Consider the following 27786-nt stretch of genomic DNA (forward strand, 5'->3'; position numbering starts at 1 on the left):
GTGTAAAGCTAATGTCAGTCATAAAGGTTAAAGTACTGTTTCCACAAATATAATAACTATTGTTCATATGGGTGTCAGGTTTTCATATGATGATCACTTGCATAAGATAACAGCTTATTGTAGTTCCAAAATAAAACCATGTAATTTCCTGCCATCCCTGCAACTTCAGTAAGAGGTTCTATACAGGTGAAATGTCTCTTTATAGCATTGAACAAACTTAACAAAAACAACCACACATCTATTGATTGAATAAAATCATAACAATGTCATTACATTTTTTATTGATGATATTTGGGTTTTTAAAAGTTTGTATTACTGTATTTTATATTTGTATGTGCACACTCTTAATTGTCAAACAACATTACAACAATTCTTACTTTAAAGAAAAAACTATTATTCATGTTAAAGCCATAATTATGATGTTAATGTGCATCATGGAGTCGCACAAAGCGAAGTTCAGGTGGATACGATTGACAACAATAGTCAGGTAAGTGTTCAGGGAAGGAAGGAGGAAGTTTTTTTTTCTCCCAAGATTGTAAAACTTGTTAATGCACTGTCTATATGGGTAACACCCCCTCCTCTCTCTCTCCCTCCCCTCTCCACTCCAGGAGCCGTATTGAGCTGAGGGGCTGGGACATTCCTGGTTTGACGACCAGCTCCGCCGCTGCCATAATTTGCTGAGCAATTCGACACTGGCTTCAAAGATGCGTGTGTGGAAGAGGCAGCGCTAGAGACGGAGACCGAGAGCTGTGGGAGAAGTTACAATAACGGGCTACACAGACAGACACAGAGTTTGTGAGCAAACAAAACGGGACGTAACTCTTTTAACCAAACACGCGGACTCAAAACTTCACAGGAGGAAATTCTCTGCTACCTCAGCTCGAGTTTAGACCAGGGGGGAGTTGTCGCACCTTGGCCCCGAAGTCTGCGCTGCTCCGCGGGGTTGAAGACTTTCTTCGACTCGCTCTACCTCCGGCTGTTTTCATGTTCCTCCTGTCGTCTCGCACTTTGAGCCCGTGTCTAATGGAGGGCCCCGTACGGATTTGCCTCCAGAAGAATGCGTTTTGCTGCTAATTCACCCGACGGCTCGCAGCTTTTGCCCTCCTGCAAGAGAGGTAAGGACGTAAGGACGGGCGGCAGACAGGGGAGTCCCGGGCCGGCTGCCTGGGAGCGGGTTGGAGGGAGGCTTCGGTGTTTGCACCAGGCCAGCTGGGCTTCTCTGGTAACGATCACAAAAGAAAAAGTGACGTTCAAAGGAGCAGAGAGCGCCGCAGTGCCAGTGTAATCAGTTTCCAAAACATTACAGTGTTTTCTTTACTTTGTTTTGTGGTGAAAGTGGAGCAGCGGCACGGAGAGGCAGGCTACATGCTGTCTGTGTGGCAGGCTGCTAAACGGGGGGCGCCCGTGTACAAAGATGAATATTTTGTACATTAATTACTCTCCCCATTATATACTGTATCAGCACTTAGGCTACTTTGACATTACATATATACTCTGACTCCAATTAATGACTTTTACACGTTGTGCTTCTTAAAGTACAGTTTTGACTTCATTGGATGACATCTCTGGTTATTAAGAATATGTCTCTGTATGTAGGCCTATGAAGTGCAATAATATGATTTTGTTGGCTTTTGGTGACTTCAGTCTGCATAGTTGTTACATCATTATCTAAAAATAGGAAATACAACACTGATCAGCATGTTGTTTAAAACCATGCTTTGTAAGCTTTTTGCAAAAAATTAACCTATTCAAATTAGAATCATCATTCAGCAGTTATCTGTCATCTTAATGCATTCTGACGCATCTCAGTGCATTGTGTTGTTTCAGAGGTGAATCAAACAAAGGGGAAAGGGATAAATATTTGTTTGGTCCAACAGCCCTTGGAGGCAGGGATACTTCACATCCCAGTTGAAAACAGATGGCCTTCACTGCATTTTCTGCTCTTTGAAAGATGAAAGAGCATTTTCTTTTAGAAATGGCAAATATGTTCCACAATTTGACACATTGGTGTCTCAGTCATAAAAGGACGAAAGGAACCTGCTCTATAAGAAGCATGACTTTGTTCTAAAGTTATACTTTTATTATGAATCCACTGCAGGAGCCAGCTTTCTGCCACAGTTACCGCTGTGCAGGAACATGGTGACTAAGACTAATATTTAAAGTTGTGTTTTTTTTCCTCTCTCCAAAGACAGAGAGCCTTTATTGTTTTAGATGAACCCCCTCAGGGTGTCATAAATGTCGGTTTGCTAAATCCATGTTGGTATTGCTGTAAAACCTGGCAAGTGCACAAGTTACTGTGCAAAGCGTACAAAGACAACTGTACCTGTCTGTTTGCAGGGTGTTTTCAATGTTTACTGATAGGGAATGTGATTTTGGATTTAAGATTAGTTTAGTTACACAAATGACAATAACATTACAGGTGGAAGGGAATTTAAAAAATACTTTGAAGATGCAGATGCGTAACGTAGTCTGATTGATGATTGAACAGTTCTTTTTTTCCAATTTGCACATCTCTTCTTAAAAAAAATATTCCAAAAGTAAGAAACATTTTGGACGTGTCAAAAAATGCCCTCACTAACAGCTCAGGACTGAGAGTGCAAGTGTGTGCATGAGCTTATTCTACTCATGTCTCTCTGTGTTGTGATCCGCACCGCCGCACCTCAGGAACTTTGAGGAAGACAACTCAAACTTTATAGTTATAGAGTCAAAGACAGACTTGATTTTGAAATATACACATTAATCCACATAGTTTGAATTGAAATGAATGTCAAATAACGAAGTTATGTAAAAAGATAATAGTGTAAAAGTTATAGTAATATTGTGGCTGCTCCTCACTCATTTCCCTGAAGTCATTTCCTCTGTCTGCTCTTCACCCCTATCATCAGAGCTTCACAGAGTCTTTTGTTACATAGGGGTGACTCTCAGAAAACTGCACACTTAAAAGTTATCGAGAACAAAGTGTTGAATCCCTCCCCAATGCATGACATCCAGTCAGTGGGACACACATGGCTGCTCTCAGATAAAACACTTTCAAGTTCAAACAGATGCTCGTTCATTGTTGCGTCGGAGGGGGACAAGAAGACACTTCCGATGCCTTTCAAATCCTTTCAGTGCTCCCCAATATTGGGTGAGCTTTTGACAGGGGCAGAGCAAGGTTTGCTCTTTGTGTTCGGGCGTTCACTTTAAAGGAGAAATCCTCCCTCAGGTTTGGATACAGAGTCTTGATACCGAGTCAGTTTCCTTTAACCTGCCTCATTCTGACTCTCACTCCATGAGTTCCCCCTTGATTGTTTTCTCCTTCCAGTGCATTGCATTCTGGTCAGTCTGTGGAAAATATTGTTTCATTCTTTGTTGCTGGAAATATTTCAACACAGCATTATTAGGCATTTCTTTCAGAGCAATTGCAACAAAATAAAGCCATAAATCCAAGCTACAATACCAATAACTGTTGGATTTCAAGCTGAGCATAGACCCGTGGAGTATTTTTAGTATTCTGTGGGATTTTCCCCACAGTAACTTATTGGTAATGTGATTGAATCAGACAATGCCTGAACCTCTGAGTCATGTTTTTGTTTTTGCAGAGTTTTTTGTGGCTCTTAGGGAAATTAATAAACCATTAGTGGCCCGGCTCTTATCAGACAGACCCTGAACAAAGCACAACTATGCCATTAAGTGAGCTCGAATAATGTTTGAGCCATTAGTGTGCTCGCTAATGATAAACACATGTTGCTGTAGGAGAACTATGTTAAGTGGGCAATTTGAATGTAAGCATGTGTAATGATACCAGCCGCTGCTCTCATAATGGCTCTTTTGATTTTTTCTGATGCAGTATTATAATCAGAAACCGCATATGCTCCAACAATGACACATGATTGTTGAAGAGTGGCAGTAAATGCTTGGGTTTCCATCGTAACGGTCAGGTTTCATTAAAGGTAAAAGGAAGTGAGGTTATGTATGAGTGAACATCTTTTCACATTGGGCTCAGGGGGTTTGCTTTTTCACCATTTTGTCCGAATTTATACATGAAGGAAAATCAATAACCCAGAAAATAGCCGTCATATGAAAATAATTGATAGTTGCAGCCTTACTTTCAGAATTCTGGTAATGGTTAAGGGAATGAATGTCTATTGGAGGTCAATGTGGTGGGAGAGGGTGTGTCTAAATTGGGGACTAAAGTATATTTTGGGCACCTCCCATTCTCCCGTTTGCTTGGCCATGCAGACTTGAGGCCATGCAGCTAACCTCAGCCCTGGCCCCAAAGTGAATGGAAGTGAATTAAAAAGCTGAATCACAATGTGGTTGGGTTGTTTATTTGGTTTCACACAGTGATCTGTCATATAACTGCAATGAAGGATCAACCTTTTGGCTGTAAAAAAGAAAAAGAGAAATGTCTAAATTCTAAGCAACCACCTTATTTTTCACCGTGACAACATTTTGACAGCCGTAATTAAGTCTTTCTCGTTTTTCTAAATCTCTGACGCTTAATCCATTTCAGCTTCTTAGTATAACAAAGTAGAATGTAGTGGACTGTTGTACGGTTGGCGGTGACCCACCAAGCAACTATTCCCAAACTAGAAACCTGACTAGTTTGAACTTTTGAGAACTTCTCTTACTCTCATTGCTCAAGGATTGAGTCATACTGCAGCCTTTTTCCCATTTTCTAACGCTGGCCTTTACTCCGCAAACTTCAGCTTCCATTCGTCAAGGACAGACCCAGAGCTCAGGCCCCATTAGATGGACAGAAGGGAGTTTTGGGCAGCATGCCAATGAGCTCCCATGTTCAAGGAGCCAGGGGGGTGCTGATTGACAACACCCAGCAGCCATGAGCAGGGGGTTGATGGGAAAGATGGGCAGGTCAGAGAAAGAGTTTGAGTTCTTGTGACTGCTGGGCTGGTGAGTGCACCCTGCAGCTGCAGTGCTAACAAAAAACACTTTACTTTTCCACCCTCCGTTTCCCTCCCTAAATGTATTTGAGGGACAAGCTGTGAGTGGAATTGGATAAAGTGGCGCTGTGTTGGAGAAGCTGTGAAGGCAAACGCAGTAGCTGAAGGTGTCACTGATGTTTACAAGAAGTTGTCATTAGTAGCACTTCTTATCTGCTCTGAGCTCACACTTTCATTATTTTAACTACAACGCATATGTCTCCCAGAGGGACCCCCTCCCCTATTTCTCCCATGTCCCCTCTGACAGATGATCCAAACAGCCCGACTCTGACTCGCTTTACTATGCAAGCATGTTACTCCAGCAGGTTACAGATAGGACGCATGCTTCCTCCAGTACGACTCCTCTGAAATGTCAAAGGTGAGCTGACTGTAGCCTGATGTATACACCAGCTTTCAACAGATGGTCGTATTGAGTTTCTACAATTTCAGAACCTTGAAGGACCTGAAACTGGATAATGACTTTCAAGAGATTTAAGAAATGAAATGAGAAACATCAGGGCGTAATTGTTAAGACAAACAAACAGTTTTTTGGAGCAGCAGAAACAGATGTTCCAGCCAGCCACCGAAATGAAGCGGGACCAATCCGCACAGGCTGGAGATATGCAGAGCGAGGAGATCTGCTTCTTCTCTGATGATGTTTTGTTTTCTGTTAATGCAATGGAAGTACAGGCCTCGACTAAATATATATGTCTGCCTTGTTAATATGATAAGGGAATGTAAACCAATACCACACACAGCGCTTTGAAGAAGAAACGCACTGTCCAGACGGGTACAGAACATCAGACGGTCAAAAGCAGTTTGTGTGACAAAGATAGACCATGTTTGATAGAGACTTTTACTTTAGGAAACTAGGATGTACTGTTTGCTTAGAACTCATTTTACAAGTAGCTGGTGGGCTTGATGAAAAGACCAAAGGACTGGGACAGACTGCAAAAATACTGTGTTGGTCCCAAGCCGTTTGAAGCACACTGCAAGTCTTTTTTAGCCCTACGGTTAAAGTTAGTTCCTTTACAGATGCCTTTTTATGATGTGCTCATAATCATTGGAGGGGTTGTGCGGCTTTTATTTATATATATATTCCATTTTAACATGATCAAATTATGTATGAGAGAGAACAAAAAGTTCCCAAGGAGGGTTTGACATGGACTTTTACAAAATATTAGCCAATCGCCAAAAACAACAATTCTTCTCATTATCGTCAAACGAGTATCTCCGATGAGACCCATTGTTTCTTGTCTTGTGTAGCGTTCTAAACGAAGCCTCAGCCCTAGGGAACATTTCAGGGAGTGAACTTCTGAACCGGACCCTTGCCAACAGCTCTCGCAGCAAAGTATTTCAGAACATTTGTGCGGATTTTTTTTTCTTTTCTTTTTTGCATCCTCAGCGTCTTCCTGTTTGCAAGATTCATTTATTTTTCCCTTCCTGAAACTGACCCTGCTAAATATGCCTGACTTAGTCAGTCGCCTCAGCATGGGCCCCCAAGAGTTAGAGTCTTTTCTTCTTGAAACTGTGAGCAACCGCAGCTTTCTATTTCAAATGTTGAACCAATAAGTCACATCTGACATGGGTTTTCTGCGAACCAGAATGTGTGTGTGCTGTTGAAAAGCCAGCACAGGGATCAGCAAGACTATATTAAGGCAAAACTAGTGGCTGGCACTCCCCTCCGGCTGACAAACACGCTACTTGTTTGAAGGGCTGTTTTTCTCCCAGATCAGAGTGTGAGGCAGTGTGGGCACTGCTGCTGCCTGCCCCCGGGCCTGTGGTTATGGGTGCCATTTTGGGCCTTCCCTGATCCAAGATGTATGCCCTTAGGGAGCAATGGAACCCCTTATTTATAAAATATATTCAATGTGAGAGGAGGAATCCAAGTCAGAAGGATGGTTAGTCCAGCCGTCTGCATTGTTCTGGGAAGATTGTAGCAGACACACAGAAAACAGCGGAGGTATTTCTAAAAACTATGGTCTGACTGACTTTAATCAAGTTAAAGTCACTGTCATCGCTTAGCTGTGCTCTTACACAACCGACACTTAGTTGACATTCGCCATGGGTTCTGTATTATTGTTTTGCTGTTGTGCTTCTCCTGGCGCCATCAGAGCACTATGTCATCTGCCAAAAGCTCTTCTTACCTCCAACACTGCAGCAACGAGCAGCCTGGACCCTAAATATGTTGCAGGGCTTTTTTCGATTTGTCCAAGAGCCAGAAATGGAAACTTAGATGGTGTGCATGTGTTGATGTATCACCACCAAGTTTGTTTTGTGATCACTCGATTGCCGCACAACAAGCGTGGAGTGTTACAAGTTGAGACGGATAAACATTTAGACAAACTAAATAAAGCATTTACACGCTCTGTTAGGGACTGCATATTTGTCTTTGGTTCCTCAAACTTGTACGTACAAGGGAGCTGGTTTGTTTGTTTGGGTTTTTGAAAGAGATTTGTGGACTTGGTGAGGAAGACTAATTATATTTTAACCTTTTTACATGTGTTTGTTTTTGTTCTGCTTGCTGGCTGTGGAGTTCAGGCAACGCTTCTGTCCCGTAAATCCTCCCCCTGTGAATTTACGGGCCGTAGCTCCATGATATTTGCAGAGTCAATTTATCGTTCTGAGAAATTAAAATACTTTTGTGTGTACTTACTTTCTCACGCCTCTCAAGAGACAAAACAAAGAAGAGGCAAACACCCTGCAAGCAACCCAGTTGAGTTTTATTCCTGGTTGCTTTTTTAATACTGACCTTGCCAAATGTCCTGTTAGTATCCATTTTGGACACGCTGTCATATTGTTTTTGTTGCACATTACATTATATAATGTATGTTTTAGTTTGAAAGTACTTTTGGTCTTGAGCCAGGGACCTATCAGGAGGAGACTGAACAGAAACTGTTGTCTGCGTCTTTCACAGCTTGTTGCCGTAGAGACACGAGCAGTGATGGAATCCAGGAGAGTTAGGGAGGGACGAGAGACAGGGGGGGGGTGGGAAGGGGTGGGGGCAGCTGGATCACATCACTGTGTGCCCATAGTACACAGCCCACACAACAGCATTTAAAAGCACAGATAGTGTCATGACTCCCCCAGAAAAGGTAGACATTTTCAAGACATTTGGAAAACTCTTATCATTTTTCCCTCCCTTGCATCAACGCGTTTTCCCATCATCTCTCTAATCAAAGCTGATATTAAGGAATGTGAATCTGTGGCCTCTTCTGCTACGGTGCCACGGCTGCACAATCCCAGCTCCCCTCTCGCCTGGCGTGATGAATCAGACTCTTGGCACATGTTGATGATCAGTGTTATAACGCACCCTGCGGGCAAGAAGGCCTTCTTGAGCATTCCTCCTTTCCATCAGAATGACCTTTTTTCGTCTGAGCAGACGTTCCCCTGTGGGCTGAAAAGCCTGTGAAATCAGCCGGAAGGACCCAGAGTGCTCCGACAATGGGGAAGGGTTGTTAGTTACATGTGCTTTGCAAAAGGTCTCGAGGTGGCCTTGTATGGTGGCGATACCCGGGGATCTGTTTCCAGTGTCCGAGGCCGCTATTGAGTTTCGCCCCTGTGGTTAATCCCGCTGTTCAGGACCTTGGGAAACAGCCGTACCTCCCCACCCTCCTGTCCGACCCCTCCACAGATTCCCAGGAAAAACAAGACATTGCAGAACAATCTCCAATTAAGATGGGTCTTACATACTGTACCATTCAGTCCCCTCTGTTTCAATCTGTCTACCTCCCTCCCCTCCCTACTCCCCTCTCAGCTCTCTGTTTGTGTCCTCGGCCAACAAGCCTCAGGGCAGAATTAGCGCTGTCTCCCAGGTCCCGGCCCTGGCACTTTGGGAGGGTGGGGCTTTTGGTGAACGGAGATGTTGGGAGTAGGGGGGGTTGGATGTGTGTCCTTGGTAAACAGGGCTTTGTGGGATGTGACTGTCTGATCCCCGGGGGCCTCTTCTTTCATTCCTCCTCTCTCCTGATCCCTCACCACGGCCGTGTTGTCAGGGCTGAGGCGTCTCTGGGTTCTGGGACCCGCTTGGCCCCGCTGTTACCCCTCGCCTCCCGGACCGCTTGTGCTCTGTCCTCCCTCAGACAGAGAGAGAGAGAGCACTGTCTGAAAAGCAGACTGTCCTTGAAGATGTATCTAATTTTGTCTTCTGCAGTCAGTCTCACTTTAAATGATTTATTAAGGAGACTTGCTTTAACTTTCCCCAGGATGTCAGGTTCAGACAAGGGCAGTCATTTTGCATTATGGATCAACTCAACCCCTCCAATGCATCTTCTCTTTGAAAAACAAAGGGAACCCTCTCCCCCTACTAATTCCCGTATTTGATTCCAAATCATGTCTCTCTTTCTCTCCCCTCCTTCAGCTCACTCCCCTTGTCTAAGTCTGTCCCACTTTTAATAACGTCTCAGTCTTTAATCAGACCGAGTTAGGCCGTACCAGAGGCCCAGTGTTTCCACTCATTAGTTTCCTCTGTGGCCCCGGGCTGCCTCAGTGGGCTCACCCAGACCAACAGAAGAAGCCCATAATGGTCCCCTAGAGTCTCTTCTCTCAGGAGGCTCTTCCCAAGTTGTTGGGCTGAGCTGAATATAGTGGGGCTGAATCATCAGTCAGTTTTGGCAGACGTAGAGGCGAGCTCCGCCATTATCTGTACGTCTTTCTCTGCGCCAAATAAAGAGGGAGGAGAAATGAATCGGGGCTTGGCAACTTTTCACCTCCCAGTGAATGTTTCACCTCTTCTTACCCCCATCTCCTTTTACCCCTCTCTAGAGAACGTTCCTTTCTTTTTTCTCTCGTTTGCTCACCCCCTATTGCCTCTCATATTCTTGTTTTGAATTTATCTCCATTCTCTTGTGTGCTTGTCTTTCTCTGACTCTTTCTGTGTGTCCGTCGATCTCTCTTTCTTTGTGGAGCTGAGGAATGTGTGCGCTGCAGATCCTCTGTCCGTGAGATGTGGGGCGAGTGCCGACAGGTTTGGGGTATAGCATGTGAATCAGCTTCAGCGTACAGGTCAGATTAGACCATCATACCAGAAAGACTTGCTCTTTCTCTCACACCTCACTGCTTTTCCACTCTGAACGTACTCATCTCTAACTCGTAGATCTGTTCAGCTGTAGGCATTAGTTACAATTCTTTCTTTTATTTCACCCTCCTGTTGTGATCGGGTCAGATCTGACCGATTTACTACTTTCATCAATCATAAATATTGAGTTTTACATTTGATTGCCTTAAGGCCTTATGATATCCTCCACAGTAGGCATTTGGACATATGAAATGGCTGATCACCGCTTTCATTGCATTTTGATTGGTTGAGAAATGAATGGGTAACCCTAGATTATCCATCATTAGTACATACCAATTTATCGACAAAATGTCCTAATGTCATTTTCAGTTTCTATTCTTTGTTTATATCACTGCAGTTATTCATGTTAACCAGTAGTCTGAGACATTGTTTACGTCTTACAAATAAATGTGTTAAATACATTTTGGTGATGATCTATGTTCGTTGTGTTAAAGGTAGGGTAGGTAAGTTTGAGAAACCGGCTCAAGATCGCTAGAATTTGAAAATACACAACCGGAGAAAATCTGCCACTTCCTTACAGAGCCCCTCCTCCAACACACACGAACGCGCACATGACCAATGAGGGCACGAGATAAGTTTGTGCACAGATGGAAGGCTGACAGGCAGGTAGGCCATCCAGTTATTTTAGCCGGGCCGGCTAAAATGATTGGTCGTGCTTTTTACAGTATTACGGCTTCCACAGATGACATTTTTTTATGGATTTTTTGTCAAAGCACTTAAGATATTCATTGCTATCGGGATGTTAAGAGCATTCCATGGAATATAACAAAAAGTGTATCTCGAGCCGGTTTTCTCAAACTTACCTACCCCACCTTTAATGTAAGAGCAGTCTGCACCCGACCAGTCAAATTTGACCAAAGTACCACACCAAAGTAAGGGGGGAGAAACAAACACAACAGGAGGGTTAATATAAACCCTATTCTGATATATTGGATTCATTCCACTCTTGGATTGATTGCAGAGGCAGACAAGATTGCCCCAATATCGAATCAGCGTTGGCTTCATGAGGTTTGCGGTTGACTTTGTATTCAGCTGTGCAGTCTTGTGAAGCGAAGAGGCCAGGCCCCTGCCTCAGTCAGCAGCACCAGTTGTGACCTGTTCCTCCTCTGCCCTCCAGGTCTTTGATGCTCCGCCGCATTGCTTTTGTCCCTGTTTACCCAATATGACAGGGATATGGGCCAGCCCCACATGCGGGCAGATGGGGCTTTTAAGTATTTCCTGCAGAGAGGAGGCAAAAAAAAACTCGAACCCCTTTCCCTTCCCCGAGGGCTGCCTGTCACTGTGTTTATTTTCTCCTGTGTCATCACCGGGGATCCTTCTTGTCCTGGATATGTGGGACTACTCCTGTTTCTGACTCTCCCAAGATTGATAAATAAATGCCGCCTTTCATCGGTACATGTCTACTATGGATTCCTCTGAGAGTGAGCATGATGGTTCCAACAAAAATATATAAAAAATGAAGTTACAAAGACAAGTGAGGGACAGAAGCTGTCTAAAAAGACTGCTGTTTGTTCTTGCTTTTCACACACTTAAGCCAGGTGTCAGTCAAACATTTCCCAAACACACATAGGTCAACCCCCACACCCCAAGAAAAATAGGAACTTTTCCACTTGAACTCACTGACACTATCCTCATTTATTTCCCCGAACTGTCCCTGTGTCTGTGTATCAGCTTTCAACGGTGCAGAGTCTGTTTTGTATGCTGGATGTCTCTTCAATTTATAGCCGCTCGATCGCGCCTTGAGAATGGCCATGCATCTGCAACATAAGTGCAAAAACAGCAGGGTAACACAAGATCAGATTTGGGATAGAAGGAGGAAAATCTGGAACACAGGATTCTTTCCCACTTTAATAGTCTGGATTTCTTTGGGAAATGGTAGCAGAGGAGTGAGGCTGCAGATCAACTTTGGACCGGAGTAGACTTTCTGGCAAAAGACTTCATTTGACAGGGACTTTCCCTTTGTCAAAAGGCTACTTCGGCTTATGTCGGACTCAGGAAGAAGCAGGACTTGCCTTTCCATGCTGCCAGCATCGGGACGACTCTCTGTGATGAGGGATACAAGATATCCTCGCAGTGTCTGTCTCCACTGAGGCGGCTTCATGGTGGCGGATGTCAGAGGAGAGCCAAACAGATAAGAAGCAGGAATGATGCCCCTGTGTTTCCTCGTGGAGCCAGATCGATGTGCCAGATAGGCAGCTGTGTGTGTGTGTTTACACAAGGGCACCCAGTCGGAGCTGCAGTGCCCAAACTGCTATGCCCACAGGGAGGAAGTAACTGGTTAAACTAAGAAATAAAAAAGAGAGGTGAACACAAAGAACCGAGAGGGGGAGTTACAGAATCAGCTCGGGTTTCTCATCACACTGTGTGCCAAGGTGCCTGCACTTGGCTGTGCATTTTTATAGCTCTGTTGTTATTATTGTAATTGTATATCATTATTCCGGCAGAGAGCGAAAGATAGTTTCCACTGATGACATGGGGGCAGTGAGCAGGGCCTGTTGCAACTCGTGGGACGGAGAAACGCTAGCCTGCAAGATGTGGGTTTGATCTGCTTGAATGAGCATGCAAACTCAAACTGGAGCCTGAAATGCAAAGCGAACAGCACATTCATAATGTATGTCCTAAAGTAAAAGAAAAACAGATTGATGCAGTCAGAATCGAGCTGAAATTGAGCGATTGAGAAAGAAAGATGATTGTTTTTGATCAACTATTAATGCAAATGTTCGCTTTTTTTACACCTGTTTTGTGTGGAAAGTTTATAAGAACAGTGAAACCGAGAGCTGGAGGTGACCTCTGGGGGCCGGTCCAGGGCCACCAGACACCCGCTGGTCCACCCTCTCTCTCTGGTTTTCCCTGTCCTTTGACCTCAGGGTGAGAAGTGGGCGTGAGCCAGCAGCCCGGAGAGTTTATTATTTCCTGCCTCTTCTCTCCTCGTCCTCCTCCTCCTCCTCTCAGGATGCCCTCAAAGAGGGAGCAAGAGGAAAAGGGTGAGAATGAGTACAGGGACAGAGCCTTTGTGTCTCTTTGGTGAGATCATAAAGGAATAAACCTCCCCTGGCATCGCATAACTCGCAACTAGTGCTGAAACAAGTACTATTAAGCGTTCAGGCAAATAAATTGGTAAAAATGTTCAAATTTCCGTGGACAGATGATTTAAAAGGGAAAATATTTGCAGCCCAAGCCGTTTCCCAGTGGCACCAAGTTGTCCTTTTCTAGCCGTTCTGCAGAATCGAAAGCAGGCTAAACGCATTGACCTGCTTCATTGTTGAGCAGGTGAAACAGTGTTTGGGTTAGAAACACGTTCGTTCAGCCTCACCGATCCCACCCAGACATCATCCCTTTTAATTTGACCCACCCCTTCAACCCAGGTTGGCCCTTCCGCTAGCGTCTGCGAGCCACCGGAGCGCCAGTGTGAATATCACAGCTGGACGGCCATTGTCCCTTCGGCCTCGGGCTCAAACCCTGGTAACCAACCAGGAACCTGGGATCAAAGCTTGCCCCGGATTACTCTTAGAAAAAGGAGGAGGAGGTGCCGCAGTCGAGCAGGGTTGTGGGGGGGGGGGGGGGGGGGGGGGGGGGTCAGGTTGAAAAGGATAGAGGAATGCTCCTAATTACGTGCCCTCCAGTATGTCTGGGCCTGCACTTCAGGCTACAGTGAACCTGTGAGGAAGCAACACAGTGTGACAAGAGAGTGATATTAAGAGTGAGGCGACAGTCTCTCCACGGCCACTCCATTAGCGGGAGATCCCAGCGGCCCAGTGGGAGAGAGAGGCAGGGGGGCCGAGAGGCTGGACATTCCAGCCTTTGGGAGACACTGAAGTGGGTGAGAACAGGGGTCAGAGGAGAGGGTGGGAGGTGGAGATCAAGGAGTGTGTAAAGAGGATGTGTCGTGAAGATTAGAAGGATTGTCGTACAAGATTCATTTCGAACCTAATAGAATCCACCCCCCCTCAATCCACCCCCCCTGTCTCACCTCTTCCTTTCGCTCATCAGGATGCTGTCATGTTTCCACTCAGAGCTCTGGTTTGATGTGTTTTTTCTGTCTTCCCTGTGTTGCAGGTTTGCTCAACAGACGAGTGTGTGCGCGCTGGGCAACACGGCTGCAGGCGGGGGTCAAAGTGCACCATGGACAGTGGCCTAAGGGTCCTCCTGTCCACTGTGCTGTGTCTCAGCCAGTCCCTGCTCATCAGCTGCTCATGTAAGTTGTCCTCCTTCTGTCCGCTCACCTGGGATGGAAGTGGTGCGATCGCATTTCAAGAAAACTTCAACGACACATATTAACATTGGAGCGAATAACTGTGGTATAGAAAAGGTGTCATTATTATAGCACAAAGAGAATCACAGCTCTAATCAACTTCCATCAGTTTTCTAGCAGCAACATGGCAGGTGTTTATAGCTAAAGTGAGGGTATACATATTGGACCTGCTTTTATCATGACTATTTCTGCCTGCTAGATGTATTAGGGTTGTGTTTCTTTGCCTAGTTTTTCAACAATTATTGCAGCTTTAAAGTGATCAGTTTTATTTTTATTTCAAAACATCCTGTGTTGTATAGCGTATCCTGTCCTGTACTAGAATGCAAAAGAAGCAGACAGCATGTAAAACTGAAAAAAGCAGAAACTCTCCATGTTTTAGAGGCTGAAACAGCTTTTTAAGCCATTTTTGCATGAAAATGACCTATAAATTAAGATAAATATATTATACAGTCACCTAATTGTTAAAAATGTAATAAGGACATTATCTCTTGCCACAAAATAAATAATACATCTTTTGCATTTGTATAAATAAAAACCCAGTAAAGACCTCTCAGAACCTGAGACATTGCATAAAGGGACAATTAACCGAAATACCAAACAAAAAATAAACAAAGCTATTTTTGGTATTAAATGTCCGCAAAACTATCGGCATCGCTTTGAGGTATTTGTTAGCCATGCAGATTGTTTTTTTGTTCAGAAGATGTGTGTTTTTTAAGCTTTTTGTTATTTGTGCTAAGAGAGCGACAAAGTCTGATCCTGTTTTTCTCCTCCTCAGCTCAATACCCCTCTTTCCGCTCTGAGCCTGCGTCCTTGGTCCAGAGTCAAGGCTCTGTGGTTCGTCTGCTCTGCTCAGTGAGTCCTCCATCAGCTGTGGTCTCATGGCGATTCGGAGGCCGTCCCCTGGACCGGGACACCCTTCCTGGAGTGGAGTTCCACGACGGCTCCTTCACCATCTCCTCACTTCAGTCCGGCCATGTTGGCGTCTATCAGTGTGTGGCACGCTTAGCCCACGGGCCGGCCATCGTTAGCCGCCGCGCGCGTGTGGCAATAGCAGGTACGGATACGGAGAATTACCCTTCAGTGTATACTTCTACTCACTTCAAAGCAGAGGGGTAAAAAAAGAAAGGAAGTTGCCTTGAAAAGAGGAAGGCCATTTTGTGAGTGTTGAACACTTGCAAAGAATGCCTGTCCTCGGCTGCCTGCTGCTGAGTGGCCGAGGGGAAGGAAGCAGTCGGAGTTTTTTTACTCAGGCACACTTCCAAATGCCTCTTGAGCGGTATCCTTAATGAGCCTTGGGCTTTCCTGTGTAGTGTGTTATGTTCCTGCTGGGATGCTGCTCGCTGTTAGACCTTACACTGAGGGGTTGACCCTGATCTGGAACTGTATCAGACATGCATAGAATCGCTCACTACAACAATAAACAAACCCAGTGATCCAACACAAACACTCAAACTCAAGGAGCGCTGTTTGCCTTCATTCTGGACTCTGCTGAAACTCAAATGTCCAGTGTTTGGCACAGAAAGTGAGTTTTGACTCAATGACTTTTCTTCTTTTCTCTGCAGAAATATCAGAATATGAAGATGGCCGACGGCGGTCGTTATCAGTGCAGGAAGGCAGCTCTGTTCTTATAGAGTGTCCTCTACCGCACAGCGTCCCCCCTGCCCTGCCCAGACTGAGAGTACGAGGGGAGCGGATAGAAGTCTCCACAGGTTTGTTTGAGAATAATATATACGCGTAATATATTGTATTTCTTGTACTTCTGAACATGCTTTTGACCTTTGTGATATGACATGTTAATATTGTTTGTATTAGGCCATTGTAGACAATACACAATACCTGTTGATTGGTCATGTTTTGACACCATTTGCATAAACAGACATTGATTTTCAGGAAAATGTACTACTTTACAACATTAATTAATTTCACCATACACAATAATGTGTATTGATTGAGTAGATATAATGTTAAGGGGCTGCTGCTCTAAACTTAGAATAAAGCCCTCAACATCTGAGTTTGGATTATATTCCATATTTGTATTTGTTATGGCTCTGGGTCCCCCTATCTCTGTTTGATAGATGCATGGCTATCAAAATGCCATACAAGTTTTTGATGATGTGGCAATTTAGTTTGGTCCAACTTAAGTAAATGATGGGTACTCATACTCACTTACTCATATTTATGCAACCACAACAGCAAAATGAAACTATTATTATAATGTCCTTCTCCAGAGGAGCAGCTCAGCCAAAGACAGCAAATACCCTTGTACACGTCCTTGCTGTAACACACACTAGTTTGATATTGTGAAGTCTCTCTTTGCCATTACTGAAGCTGTTGTTTCCTTCTCCTTTCAGATGACTACTTAGTTCTTCCGTCTGGAAACCTCCAGATTCTCTCAGTGTCAGACCGGCACCAGCGCATGTATAGATGTGGTGCATTCAACCCTGTTACCGGGGAAACCGTCATGCAGCCTCATGGTACTAAGCTGTCAGTGAAACGTAAGTTTGATGACATTTCATTTAAGAGTCAGGAGTTTTCATATCAAGCCATACATTATTTTATTTGGGTTCTGTGTAGGTGCTTGAATTCTTCGAAAACAGTGCTTTGATTTAAATGTAGTATTTTAAACAGCCTGAAATGGTAGTTGCATTATATAGTTCTTAAGACTCAATTTTAAGTTTGTTTAACTTTTTTATAATTTCCCAGCCATGTTATGTAAGATGCCAGGTCTGCTTAGAAACACTTTTTTGAAATATGAACCTTTTTTTGTATTTCCATTCAATTTGTCAACCTTCTATGCAATGTTGTCTGGTAATAAAGTAAAATAACTCTCACACTGTAAATGCTGTTTGTACTTTATATAAATGTCTCATTAACCACAGTGATTAGGTGATACATTTTTTAAGATGCAACTTGAAAATGCTTGAAAAGTGCTTGAATTTGATTTTGGAAAAGGTTTATTAATCTTTTATTTCTGCTCACGTGGTTTCTCTGTTTGTTTAGATTCAGTCTCCCCCCCTCCTGTGAGGATAGTTTACCCCACCGCCCCACAGACTGTTTTGGTGCAGCAGTCTCAGCCGCTGACGTTGGAGTGTGTCGTGTCTGGAAGTCCTGCACCAGCAGCCAAATGGTTAAAGAACGGTAAGGAGGTCACACCGGGGCCTTCTCAGCAACAGCACAACAACCTGGTCTTTGTTGCCGTGGCGAGGAGCGATGAAGGGAGCTACACCTGTGCTGCTGAAACCAAGCAGGGGACAGTGATCAGCGCTAACTATACTGTGAATGTTCTTGGTAAGAAAAGCACAAGAAAGGCTTTTAGAGTGTCAGGATTGTTTGCATCAGACCGCATGGTGATGATAAGCGCTTTTCTTCACAGAGCCTGCGTCTATCACTGAGGGCCCGACCAATCAGATCGTCTCTCCTGGCTCCTCAGCTCGTTTCACCTGCGTAGCGACAGGAAACCCTTCCCCTAACATCACCTGGCTGTTCAACGCTGACCCCATCACCCCATCAGGCCGCTTCCAGATCTCTGGATCCTCACTGGTGATTACAGACGTGACGCTGCAGGATGGGGGCGTGTTCCAGTGTCTCCTGGACAACGGGATTGGCTCGGCACAGTCATGTGGAATCCTCACTACGCAAACAGGTATGTGTCTGTCCTCATAAACTAATTAGGTGCTTTATTAAAGAAGCAGCCCAGCTTGTATTAGTTATTATAGGTGTTATACTAAGTGCTTATTAAAGGCAGGCAACAAAAAAAGATTCCTTGTTTTCTTCGGGAAATTATTTGGTCAAAAATGTGTACTTATTTATTAAAACATTAAACAGTGTATGTATTAAATGTCCAGAACATTTTTAAGGATGCCCCTCACATCCTCAGAACTAAAGGAGATATACAAATTGCCTGTTTTATCTGACCAAAACCCAAAGATATTCAAATAAGAATAATTTAAAATACAGAAAACCCTCACGTCTTAGCTGCTGGAACCAGAAAATGTAATTTTTTTCCTTTGACATCTTAGCGTTTCCAAGTCGTACTGTCAACTGCTCAAATACAACCCAAGCAACAACGTTGTTGTCTTGTGCTTTTATTGTGAAAGCGAAAACTAAAGGAAAGAGGCTATGCTGTCAGTGACAATGTGGGAAAGCCTTAGTGTTTTTACCTTAACACCTTAATAAGTATGCGTGCAACTCGAGCAATATGCTCTTCCTGTGTGTGTGTGTGTGTGTGTGTGTGTGTGTGTGTGTGTGTGTGTGTGTGTGTGTGTGTGTGTGGTGTGTGTGTGTGTGTGTGTGTGTGTGTGTGTGTGTGTGTGTGTGTGTGTGTGTGTGTGTGTGGATGTGTGTGTGTGTGTGTGTGTGTGTGTGGTGTGTGTGTGTGTGTGTGTGTGTGTGTGTGTGTGTGTGTGTAGTGTGTGGTGTGTGTGTGTGGTGTGTGTGTGTGTGTGTGTGTGTTGTGTGTGTGTGTGTGGTGTGTGGTGTGTGTGTGTGTGTGTGTGTGTGTGTGTGTGTGTGTGTGTGTGTGTGTGTGTGTGTGTGTGTGTGTGTGGTGAGAGACACGAAGACACTCTCCCTCCTCTTCCTCAAGTCTGCTCCTCTCACTCCTGATTTCTTGGTGTGTTTCTGAGGGGCTGGTAGGAGAGGCTTAGCCATGGCCGCCCTCCTCCTGAGCCTTGAACTGAGCTTGAGTGAGCTTTGTGCACGCCGTCGGGGATAAGCCCCCGGACACTGGAATGTAAAGGAGTAGCCGTGGCGGGTTATGACGAGGACCAGACCACCCGGCTGTCAACATCATACACAACTGCCTTTTATTTATTAACACATCACAACGTTCCCCCCTCACTCTCCCCCAAATGCCTCCCCTCCACGCCGGGCCCCTTTCCTCAGCTCGGCCCGCTATCTGCAGAATGATTTCAGCTACAGAGGGAGGACAAATCAGACGGGATCAGGCGGCTTCACTGCCAAACACCCACACAGGAAGAAGAATGAGATTTAATATCTCTTTGCTGCAGCGTACACAAAACAGAATATCAGGCTGATAAGATGTGAGGTATAGGCTCGCTGGTTTTTGAGGTACCAGGCACGGCCGCTTATCGCCTGCCCTTTGCATTTAGTGTAAACAGTATCATTGATGTGAGTGCTCCGTTATTATTAGTAGCAAATCTGAAATCTCTTTGTTTGCATCACCATGACAACAGCCCTCTTTCATCCGTGGGGAGACGTGGTGTCCTTGTTTCCTCCCGACTAACACACGTCACAGCTAGCTGCCAAACTATAGCCACAACAAGGGCTGAAAGGATTATGAGATCACTTGATCTAATTGAATGACATGAAAATGAATTCAATATGTCATTAGTAAGGAAAACAAACATAGATTCCAGCCCCTTGTTTTAGAGATTTACTCAATATCATTTGACCGCTGATTTTATATCTATATAGCGCATTTATTCCTGCATTTTCTATTATGACAATATTTTCTATATTTCCTTTTATGTCTTAAGTAAATATTATGTTGCATTGTTGGAGGAGCCTGGGACTTAAGATTTTCATTTCCAGATTTCAATAGCTTTTGTGCATATGTCAAGAAATGTACATCTTGATCCCATAAAATTGGTTTTTGGGGCATTACTGTTCGCTTTTTTTTACTATTTTCTGACATTTTCTAAACCCAATTGATTAACCGATAAATTGTCAATGTTAATAATAATGGTCCCGTCCTCCCATCGCCAGGAAAGAGCTGTTGTGACGTCCAGGCCGTCAGTCAGGAATGTAAAAACACATATTCACTTGTCCTCCAAATAAGCAGAGCTCTGTCCAAACCGAAGCTCTCGTCTGTGCTGGTAATCCTCTGTGATTTACTATCACATTTACTCCCAGGTGTTCATGTGTAATGGACTGACCTTTTTTTTCCGAGAAGGAGCTCGCCGCGTTAACCTCCTTCCTCACTTGTTTAAGTTTTAATTCGATTATGGTGCTCTTTGACCTCAGTGGCGTGGCTCAGATGATCTTGTGGGCTGTGTCCTCCAAACGTCTGTGAAAAATTCCACCCGGTCTCTGCCAAACGGGTGTCAGCCGTAATAAGGCTCGCAGCTCGCATGATTCGCCCAGGTGGACCGCTCTGGCTCGGGCGAAGATTTAATGAAAAAAACAAACAAAGCGTGATTATGCGGTGCTGCCAGGTTCCAGGTTTTTCTTGTTATTTTATGTAGATTAAACGGCTTGTTCCAAGTGTAAAACGTTCCAGCGCTGCTTGTCCTCTGTGGGCATGTAGGCCACCTCGGTTAGTCTGACTGAGTCACTTTGTTGCCATTGCTTCAGCTTTAATTACATTGTGCTTTCTCCAGTGACGGTGTCCAAAACTCAGCACAACTTACATCTAAACCTAATAAAACTGCATTAATGCATACAGTTATATTATGTAAAAGATTAAAAACAAAAACATACATTAAAATGTTTTTGAATCATAAATTGTTTATATATGATGTTTCTGTTTATTAAGGAATGCAACAATATACTGTGGCTCAATATATAGTTTTGCAGTTTTTAGATAAATAAGATCAGAAATCAGGTTTTTTGCACAGTAGGTTTAACAATCAAGGAGTTCTTGTATGACATAGATATACTGTAATATACAATTTGACTATACAAATATGAAAACAGTATGATATGCTGAAATGAAATGAATACCTTTTTGAACATTGAAGCATGACAACCTTTAATAAAATGCTATTGACTTCCGAAAATGTTACTTCAAAAAGGATAACACTTTTTTTCCCCAGTTTAATTTGTCTAGACAAAAGAAATGTGTGAAATCTACCTTTTTGCTTTTGAACAAGAGAGATAAGAGGTTAAAGTTCAAATGCATTTTGAATTTAAGCCTCTGTAAAGGACTATCCAAAGGTGGGAATAGTTTACCCTGAAAAACCGCTCCAGTCAAGGAGAAATCAGCAAGGAATTTTGTCACACATGTTAATAGTCTTTAATTCTCCCTCCATGACAGATCCACAGCTGGGCTCCACTGCCCGTGTGCTGCTGGAGGCTTCCCCCTCGCTCAACCCCATGCAGAGCGACGAGGGCCACGAGCGCTTCCCGGCCGAGGACGAAGGCGAAGCGGTCAACGTGCCGGCCGACAGGAGAGAGCACCGACCCACTCCGGAGGCGCCAATTATCACCAGCCCACCTCAGACCCACAAGCCCGACATCTACGACCTGGAGTGGAGGTCGGGGCGTGATGGAGGGAATCAAATCAACGCCTATTTTGTCAAATATCGCAAGGTGAGGGGACAAATACACACCGCCATGTTTCACTTCTTTATGCCATCTTCATAAACACAGATCTTAGTTTCCCTGAAGCCTTCCTAAACCAAATGAGAATGGGCAAAAATAAATCCAGTGTTTGCTTCAGTCATAACAAGAGCACTCTGACTATAAAACTGCAGCGATACGAGTTAAGACTCCGTTGGCAGGAGGAGTTGGAAATTGTGACATAAATCTCTTAGGGATGTTCCTGAGGCCGTTCCCTGCCGTTACTCAGAGGCTGTGGAGGATTATTTTAGAATGACACGTGATTCTGTTTTCCATTTTCCATTTTAGTCAAGTGTTTGTATTTGTCTGCTTGTGTGTGTCAGGTCGATGATTTGGGAACAGTGGTGGGGAGCTGGCACACAGTCCGTGTCCCTGGCAGTGAGAAGACCCTGCGGCTGTCGGAGCTGGAGCCCTCCAGTCTCTATGAGGTGCTGATGGTGGCTCGCAGCTCAGCAGGCGAGGGCCAGCCGGCCATGCTCACCTTCCGCACCGGCAAGGGTCAGTCAACAAAAACACTTTGTTTAAAGCAATTAACAGCATTGTAACGTCAATGTATATGCCTGGCAGGCTGTTTAGTGATTCTTGTGGTATTCCTAGGAATAATTTACCCCTGGAAGACTCCACTGTGCTACTTTTCCAACACAGCTACAATAGAAAGAGGAACATTTTCTACTGCTGGAAGGGGAAATACAATAAATAACTTTCAACCATATAAGCAATTGGCGCCAGCACCTGGCACAATGATATTAGTTCACAGTTTATGTCGCCATAGGGATGTTAATAACTGAAGTAGAAACAGATGAGAAAGGCTGATGCTAGGTAGATATATAAAATAATGACACTTGATACTAAATAACTGCTGGATGATTACAAATGTGTTGCATCCAGCCATAAACTGTGTATGAAGGTAAATGTTCACCACATTTTTAATCCTAAACACAATCATAATGACCAGTATCATAATCGTTGTGTATGACTTTCGCTTTTTGTTTTTGAGACAAATAGAATCTAGAACAACCGCAAATGTACCACAGCAGGGTTGACAAAATGTTCCCTGGTCAGAAATATGTAAATGACTGCCAGAAACCACAGATATGATTGCATCCCAACGTTGGTTCTTTGACAGAATTGTCCTTGGCCCAAAACAAAATGCCAACCAGACTGTATATATCCAACTCGACGGCAACTCCCTACGAAATATTTGACCCCTCAATAAGGTCATTTTTTTGTCTAAACAGTTTTTAATGTAGTGTTCTATTGTAATCTTTGTCAAATGTAACTCCATAGATGAAGCTTGTTTCCCAACCTTCGTTACATTGCCAGAAATAAAATGGTAGTGGATACAAATTCATGTTTCTGCCTAAAAAAATAAAAGTAGAAAAAGGCTTTTTACGCCATTAAATGTAAAAGAAAAAATGCTCAAATACCAAAAAAACGATTCAAATAACTGAGTTCATCTGAGATGCTACAGAATTAGTTCATTTAATTGTTACTTAACAATCTATTTAATTTGATTAGCATGAAGCTTCTGTTCCTTAAAACTGTTAAATCAGACAAACATTCACACACTCATCTAAGCAACAACTGAGTGTAACTGCAGCGTTGTTGAGCGGAAACCTGAGACCCTCCCTGATAAAACCCGAGCAGCTCCGGAAACCAGGAGGACATTTTAGATTTCAGAGCCAACATCCGGAGCTGTTCCATATGCTTTTGGTGGAACTGATAGCCCTGAAGACCTGTTGGGCTTTATTTTCCTTACTCCCTTTCCTTTTCCTCCCTCAGAGAAGATCCCCACCGTCGTCAAGAATCCGTCCAAGCCTCCCGTTATCTCTCTGCCCCCCAAAGCTGCAGAGGACAAAACGCCTACACACTTTGGTGTCGTCATCCACGACAGAGGTAGGTCTGCTGTGATGTTGCTGCAGCTGCTGTGCAGAGAATGATTGTGGGAATTTGGGGGGATTTTTTTTATAGAGTTCACGACTGGACTGTGTTAAATAAATCTCAGAGCTTAATGTTCAGATGTGGTCTGCTTTGTTTCTCTGTGCTTGGAGTACAAACAGTGACACGTTAGTCGACACCCTGTACTTGGATGAAATATGGTGTAAGCAGAAAGCTGCACAGTTATAGGGTCAAATCCCAATGTGTGTTTATGTGTGTTTATGTGCGTGTGCATGTTTACTAGCATGGCCTACTTTGCTGAAACTCACTTTTTCACTAACCCTCATTTCTCTCTCTTACTCTTTCCTGCCCTCTATAACTTTGTGGCTAAGAGCCGAGGCAGTAAGTACACATTCCTTCACGTCATGCCGTATTTTTTCCCGTTTTTCGACTCTGTGAACTTGTTCCATCCTTACATGAGTCGGGATGCAGTGATGACGGTTGCCAATTCTCTCTCTGTGTGTTTTTTAAATGGATTCCCAAAAGTTTGCCTTGCTCACAGGGTTATTCCTTCTTTCTTTTCTGCCCCCAGTACCCGAGGCACCAGACCGCCCCACCATCTCCATGGCAACTGAAAGCTCGGTGTATGTCACCTGGGTCCCGAGAGCCAATGGAGGGTCTCCGATCACAGCCTTCCGGGTGGAGTACAGACGTGGTCGCAGTCCAGAGTGGGTCGTGGCGGCGGATAATATCTCGCCTCTCAAACTGTCTGTGGAAGTTCGCAATCTGGAGCCTGGTGAGCTTTAATACTTTAGTTATTTAGTTACATAGTTGACCATTTCTTTGTTTATTTGTTGGTGGCAAAAGTGTTGAAGCATGCAATCAGTATGTGAAGCAACTAGCATTTTGTTTTTGCAGCTTGTAAGATTATACTCATCAAATGTGTAAAAAGTTTCAGGTAGCATATATTCTACGGAAGCACTAAGAGGCAAAGGACAATAAAAACAATTCTGGTTATCAATTTTTTAAGTCTGTTATACAATTTCTCTTCTGTGTTTATCACCTACAAACACGTACAAAAAAAAAGCTTTTGCTAGATAATCTTTCTAAATTGAAAAAATTATAATTTGAATTAATTTTTGTAAATGTTTGTTGTTGTAATACTCATTTTGGCCACAAGAGGCTGATTCGTATCTTCTAAATAGGGCTTAAAGCATTTATGTTTTCCTCCAGGTTAATTTTTATTGAACACAAAGTACATATTCTGTGTGTAAGTATTTCAAATGACTGTCCTTTACCTGTCATGTCTTACTTTTGGCAAAAAATGTATTTTATTGACAGGCGCCAAGTTACATTTTTCCGCAAAACCCTTTCCCCTGTTTTACACATTTATTTTTAACTAAGAAAAACACTTTTTTTCCACAACTTCTAAACTCACAAACTCTCCCTCTTGCCTGTAAGGGCTTCCATAATAACCTGTAATGTCCTAAAATCAAAGAGGGTGTTTAAAAATTAGAATGAAAGCCTTCTGTCATGAGCACTTCAGTATCCTTCAACAAGCTCAGCAATAAGACTAAAATGAATAATTAGAAACACAAACAGCAGAATTGGGTATAACCATAGTTGAATCAACTTTATTGATAGACACTAAAGGATAACACCTCCTCCTCTAACATCGCCCCTATCATTGTATTTCTTTCTCAGGTTCCTCGTATAAGTTCCGTGTCGTGGCCATAAACATGTACGGCGAGAGTCCCCACAGCATTCCCTCGAAGATTTACCAGGTGCCCCAAGCCAGCCCGCGCATCGCAGACCGCCCCGTGGTCGGACCCCACATCTCCTCCACTGACGCCATCAGTGACACGCAGATCATGCTGCGCTGGACTGTGAGTACAACATCTATAAGACTGGTGGAAGAAGGCATTTTTGATACACCTTTTTTACACTTTTTGCAGCTTCAGCTTTATTTTCATAACTTTGGGTATCATTCCTATCTGTAAACTACATTGTTTTCATCATGTTCATTTGGAAATAGATTATAGAAATCAGTCAAATAGGGCAAGAAACACAAGTAGTCAGATTTGATACAAACTCTTTTTACCATACATGCCAGAGTATCGTAGGTACTTTCCAGGTTTACCACCCTTTAAGAGTCTTTATTTATTGCTTTGTTGAACTTTGTAGCACATTTTACAATGCATAGGTAAAAAAATACATCTAATACAATGTGTATAATATAAGTCAATATCATGGCTTCCCTACCAGCTTTTTATGTTCTTTTTTTCAAGGTCAGCACTCGAGACGTGAATGCTTTTCCTCCCTTTTTTTAAATCTGACTCGAGTCCAAGTCTTGCATGTCAGGTCTACAGCTCTGGCGTAATAATTATGAAGAGTAGAAGAACGTAGCATACAATGGAAACACTAAAGAGAACGTGATTTTTAAGAGCAATACTTTAGTAAATGTCTTTCCCAGCTGGCTCACCTGTGTTTGAGCTGCTGGTGGTTCTTTGGAGACTCAATCAGACCTTAATAGAGCGGCTGTGCTGATTCCAGCTCTGCTCTAACAAAGATAAAGAGGCCCTGTCATTCTACTTTTTGATTGCGCTCTCTTCAAAGCTGTTTCTCCTCAGCACCACAATTTGGGCGGCAGATGGATGCAGATAGTTCCCCACATTTACTTAACCTCAGACAGTCTCATTATATCCTGAACTTTTAGACATAAGTGCAATTACAATCTTGCTTGCAGTCCTTTGCATCTGCAAGATAACAAGCCCGCCATTAGTCGCCGGAACAAAATAATAATTGCCTACCAGATTGCTTTATTCTAACGTAATCTTTTTTTTCCATCCTCATGCAGTATAGTCCCACAAGTAACAACAACACTCCAATCCAAGGCTTCTACATTTACTACCGGCCCACGGACAGCGACAATGACAGCGACTATAAAAGAGACGTGGTCGAGGGTGAGTGGGAATTTGAATCTTTGTTTTTCTGCGTGTGTAGATTGTTTGTCGATGTCTCTGATGTTGTGTTCACGCTCTGCAGACTCGGAGTAGGGAGGGTAATGGATACTCAGTGTGAAGAGCGGGGTGTAGTGAAGAGGGGCATTACTGCTGTTTGATTTCTAGAGAGTGCTGTCCCAGGGCAGCAGGGTTCTCTGAAATCTGTTTTTAATAAATGTTTGCCTTAGCTGAAATATGAGCCCGGCCAGAGGAGAGGGGCTCAGGTTGCTCACTGGGTGGAATGCTAACAGAGGAGCCTGGTACAGGAGGGGAGGAGGGACATCACCCAACTCTTTAAAGGGGCCTTTTTATGCTAATTTCCAGGTACATATTTGTATCGTGTGTTTCTACTGTGACATGTGTCCATGCTTTAATGTCAACAAGTTCTTTATTGTTCTCATACTGCCTGTGCTGCAGCACCTCTTTTCACCCTCTGTCTGAAACCAGAGCCCAGTCTGCTCTGATTGGTTAGCTGGCCGGCTCTGAAGTGATTGGTCAACCGCTTACTGTAGAGATGTACCGCCCCTTAGCCTATCACATACAATTTGTTGAAGCGCTAGCCATAGAAGAGCGTGTGTTACATAGTGATGTCACTATGTTAAGGAATTAAACAAAGGAGTCCAATGGAGGCGTTTCAGGCAGGGGGGGGGGATGTCTGGGAGACAAACTCCTTCTGGAGGGAACTTTGGGATTTTAGCCTTTGCCGACCATTTACATGCACAAATACCTGTATAACACTCTACTACAGGAAAGGGAAAAAGGCATAATAGGGCCCCTTTAAAATGTTAAGCGGCAATATGACACCTGAGTTTATGTTTCTCTAGGCAACTCCTTTTGGTAGCCATTTGAATCTTGGTGCTATGGTCACTTTTTATAGCATATTTTAAATTGTTTTGTGAGCACACAGCGGTTGTTTATTTTTGCATTAGGGCTGTAACCAATGACTAACCTGCTGACTTTCTTTCAATCAACTATTTGGTCTTTTAAATAGAGAATAGCAGAAATAGCATTGTTGCAGCTCTTTTGTCTATCAAACATCTGTTTCTGTATTGACTCTGATTTACAGCACAGAGTAGATTTAGTTTAACAGCAGCTTTCTCCTTTTGTTCCCACTTACTACCGTTAAGATCTACCTTGGGACAGAAGTAGCTCACATCAGGGACCTTTTACACATACTATTAAACAGAATACAGCAAGAACAGCATGTTAAAACATTTGCATTTCTATGTTGGCAATTGTTGCCTCGTCTGTGATTTCAAAGCAATGTAGTAGTGAGAGCACTGGTGTGTGTGTGTCTGTGTGTGTGTTTAGTGGGAATACTGGAACTAAGCCAGGACAAACATGAGGCTGCCA

The 27786-nt window shown here is 43.6% G+C and overlaps 1 protein-coding gene across 1 annotated transcript in view; it reads left to right on the plus strand.

Moving 5' to 3' along the window:
• The first annotated feature begins 638 nt into the window (after positions 1-638).
• cdon (cell adhesion associated, oncogene regulated) overlaps positions 639-27786 on the plus strand; it is a 32841-nt gene continuing 5693 nt past the window's right edge. The window contains exons 1-13 of the mRNA XM_034113320.1: positions 639-1115; positions 14056-14194; positions 15027-15305; positions 15814-15960; positions 16603-16746; positions 17252-17539; positions 17625-17894; positions 21249-21523; positions 21877-22051; positions 23336-23449; positions 24024-24227; positions 25136-25317; positions 26289-26394. Coding sequence (XP_033969211.1) covers positions 14122-14194; positions 15027-15305; positions 15814-15960; positions 16603-16746; positions 17252-17539; positions 17625-17894; positions 21249-21523; positions 21877-22051; positions 23336-23449; positions 24024-24227; positions 25136-25317; positions 26289-26394 — 2257 coding nt within the window. The 5' untranslated portion in view covers positions 639-1115; positions 14056-14121. The remainder of the gene's footprint in view (positions 1116-14055; positions 14195-15026; positions 15306-15813; positions 15961-16602; positions 16747-17251; positions 17540-17624; positions 17895-21248; positions 21524-21876; positions 22052-23335; positions 23450-24023; positions 24228-25135; positions 25318-26288; positions 26395-27786) is intronic.

The sequence above is a fragment of the Trematomus bernacchii genome, unplaced genomic scaffold (assembly GCF_902827165.1).
Source record: "Trematomus bernacchii unplaced genomic scaffold, fTreBer1.1, whole genome shotgun sequence".
NCBI classification, from domain to species: domain Eukaryota; kingdom Metazoa; phylum Chordata; class Actinopteri; order Perciformes; family Nototheniidae; genus Trematomus; species Trematomus bernacchii.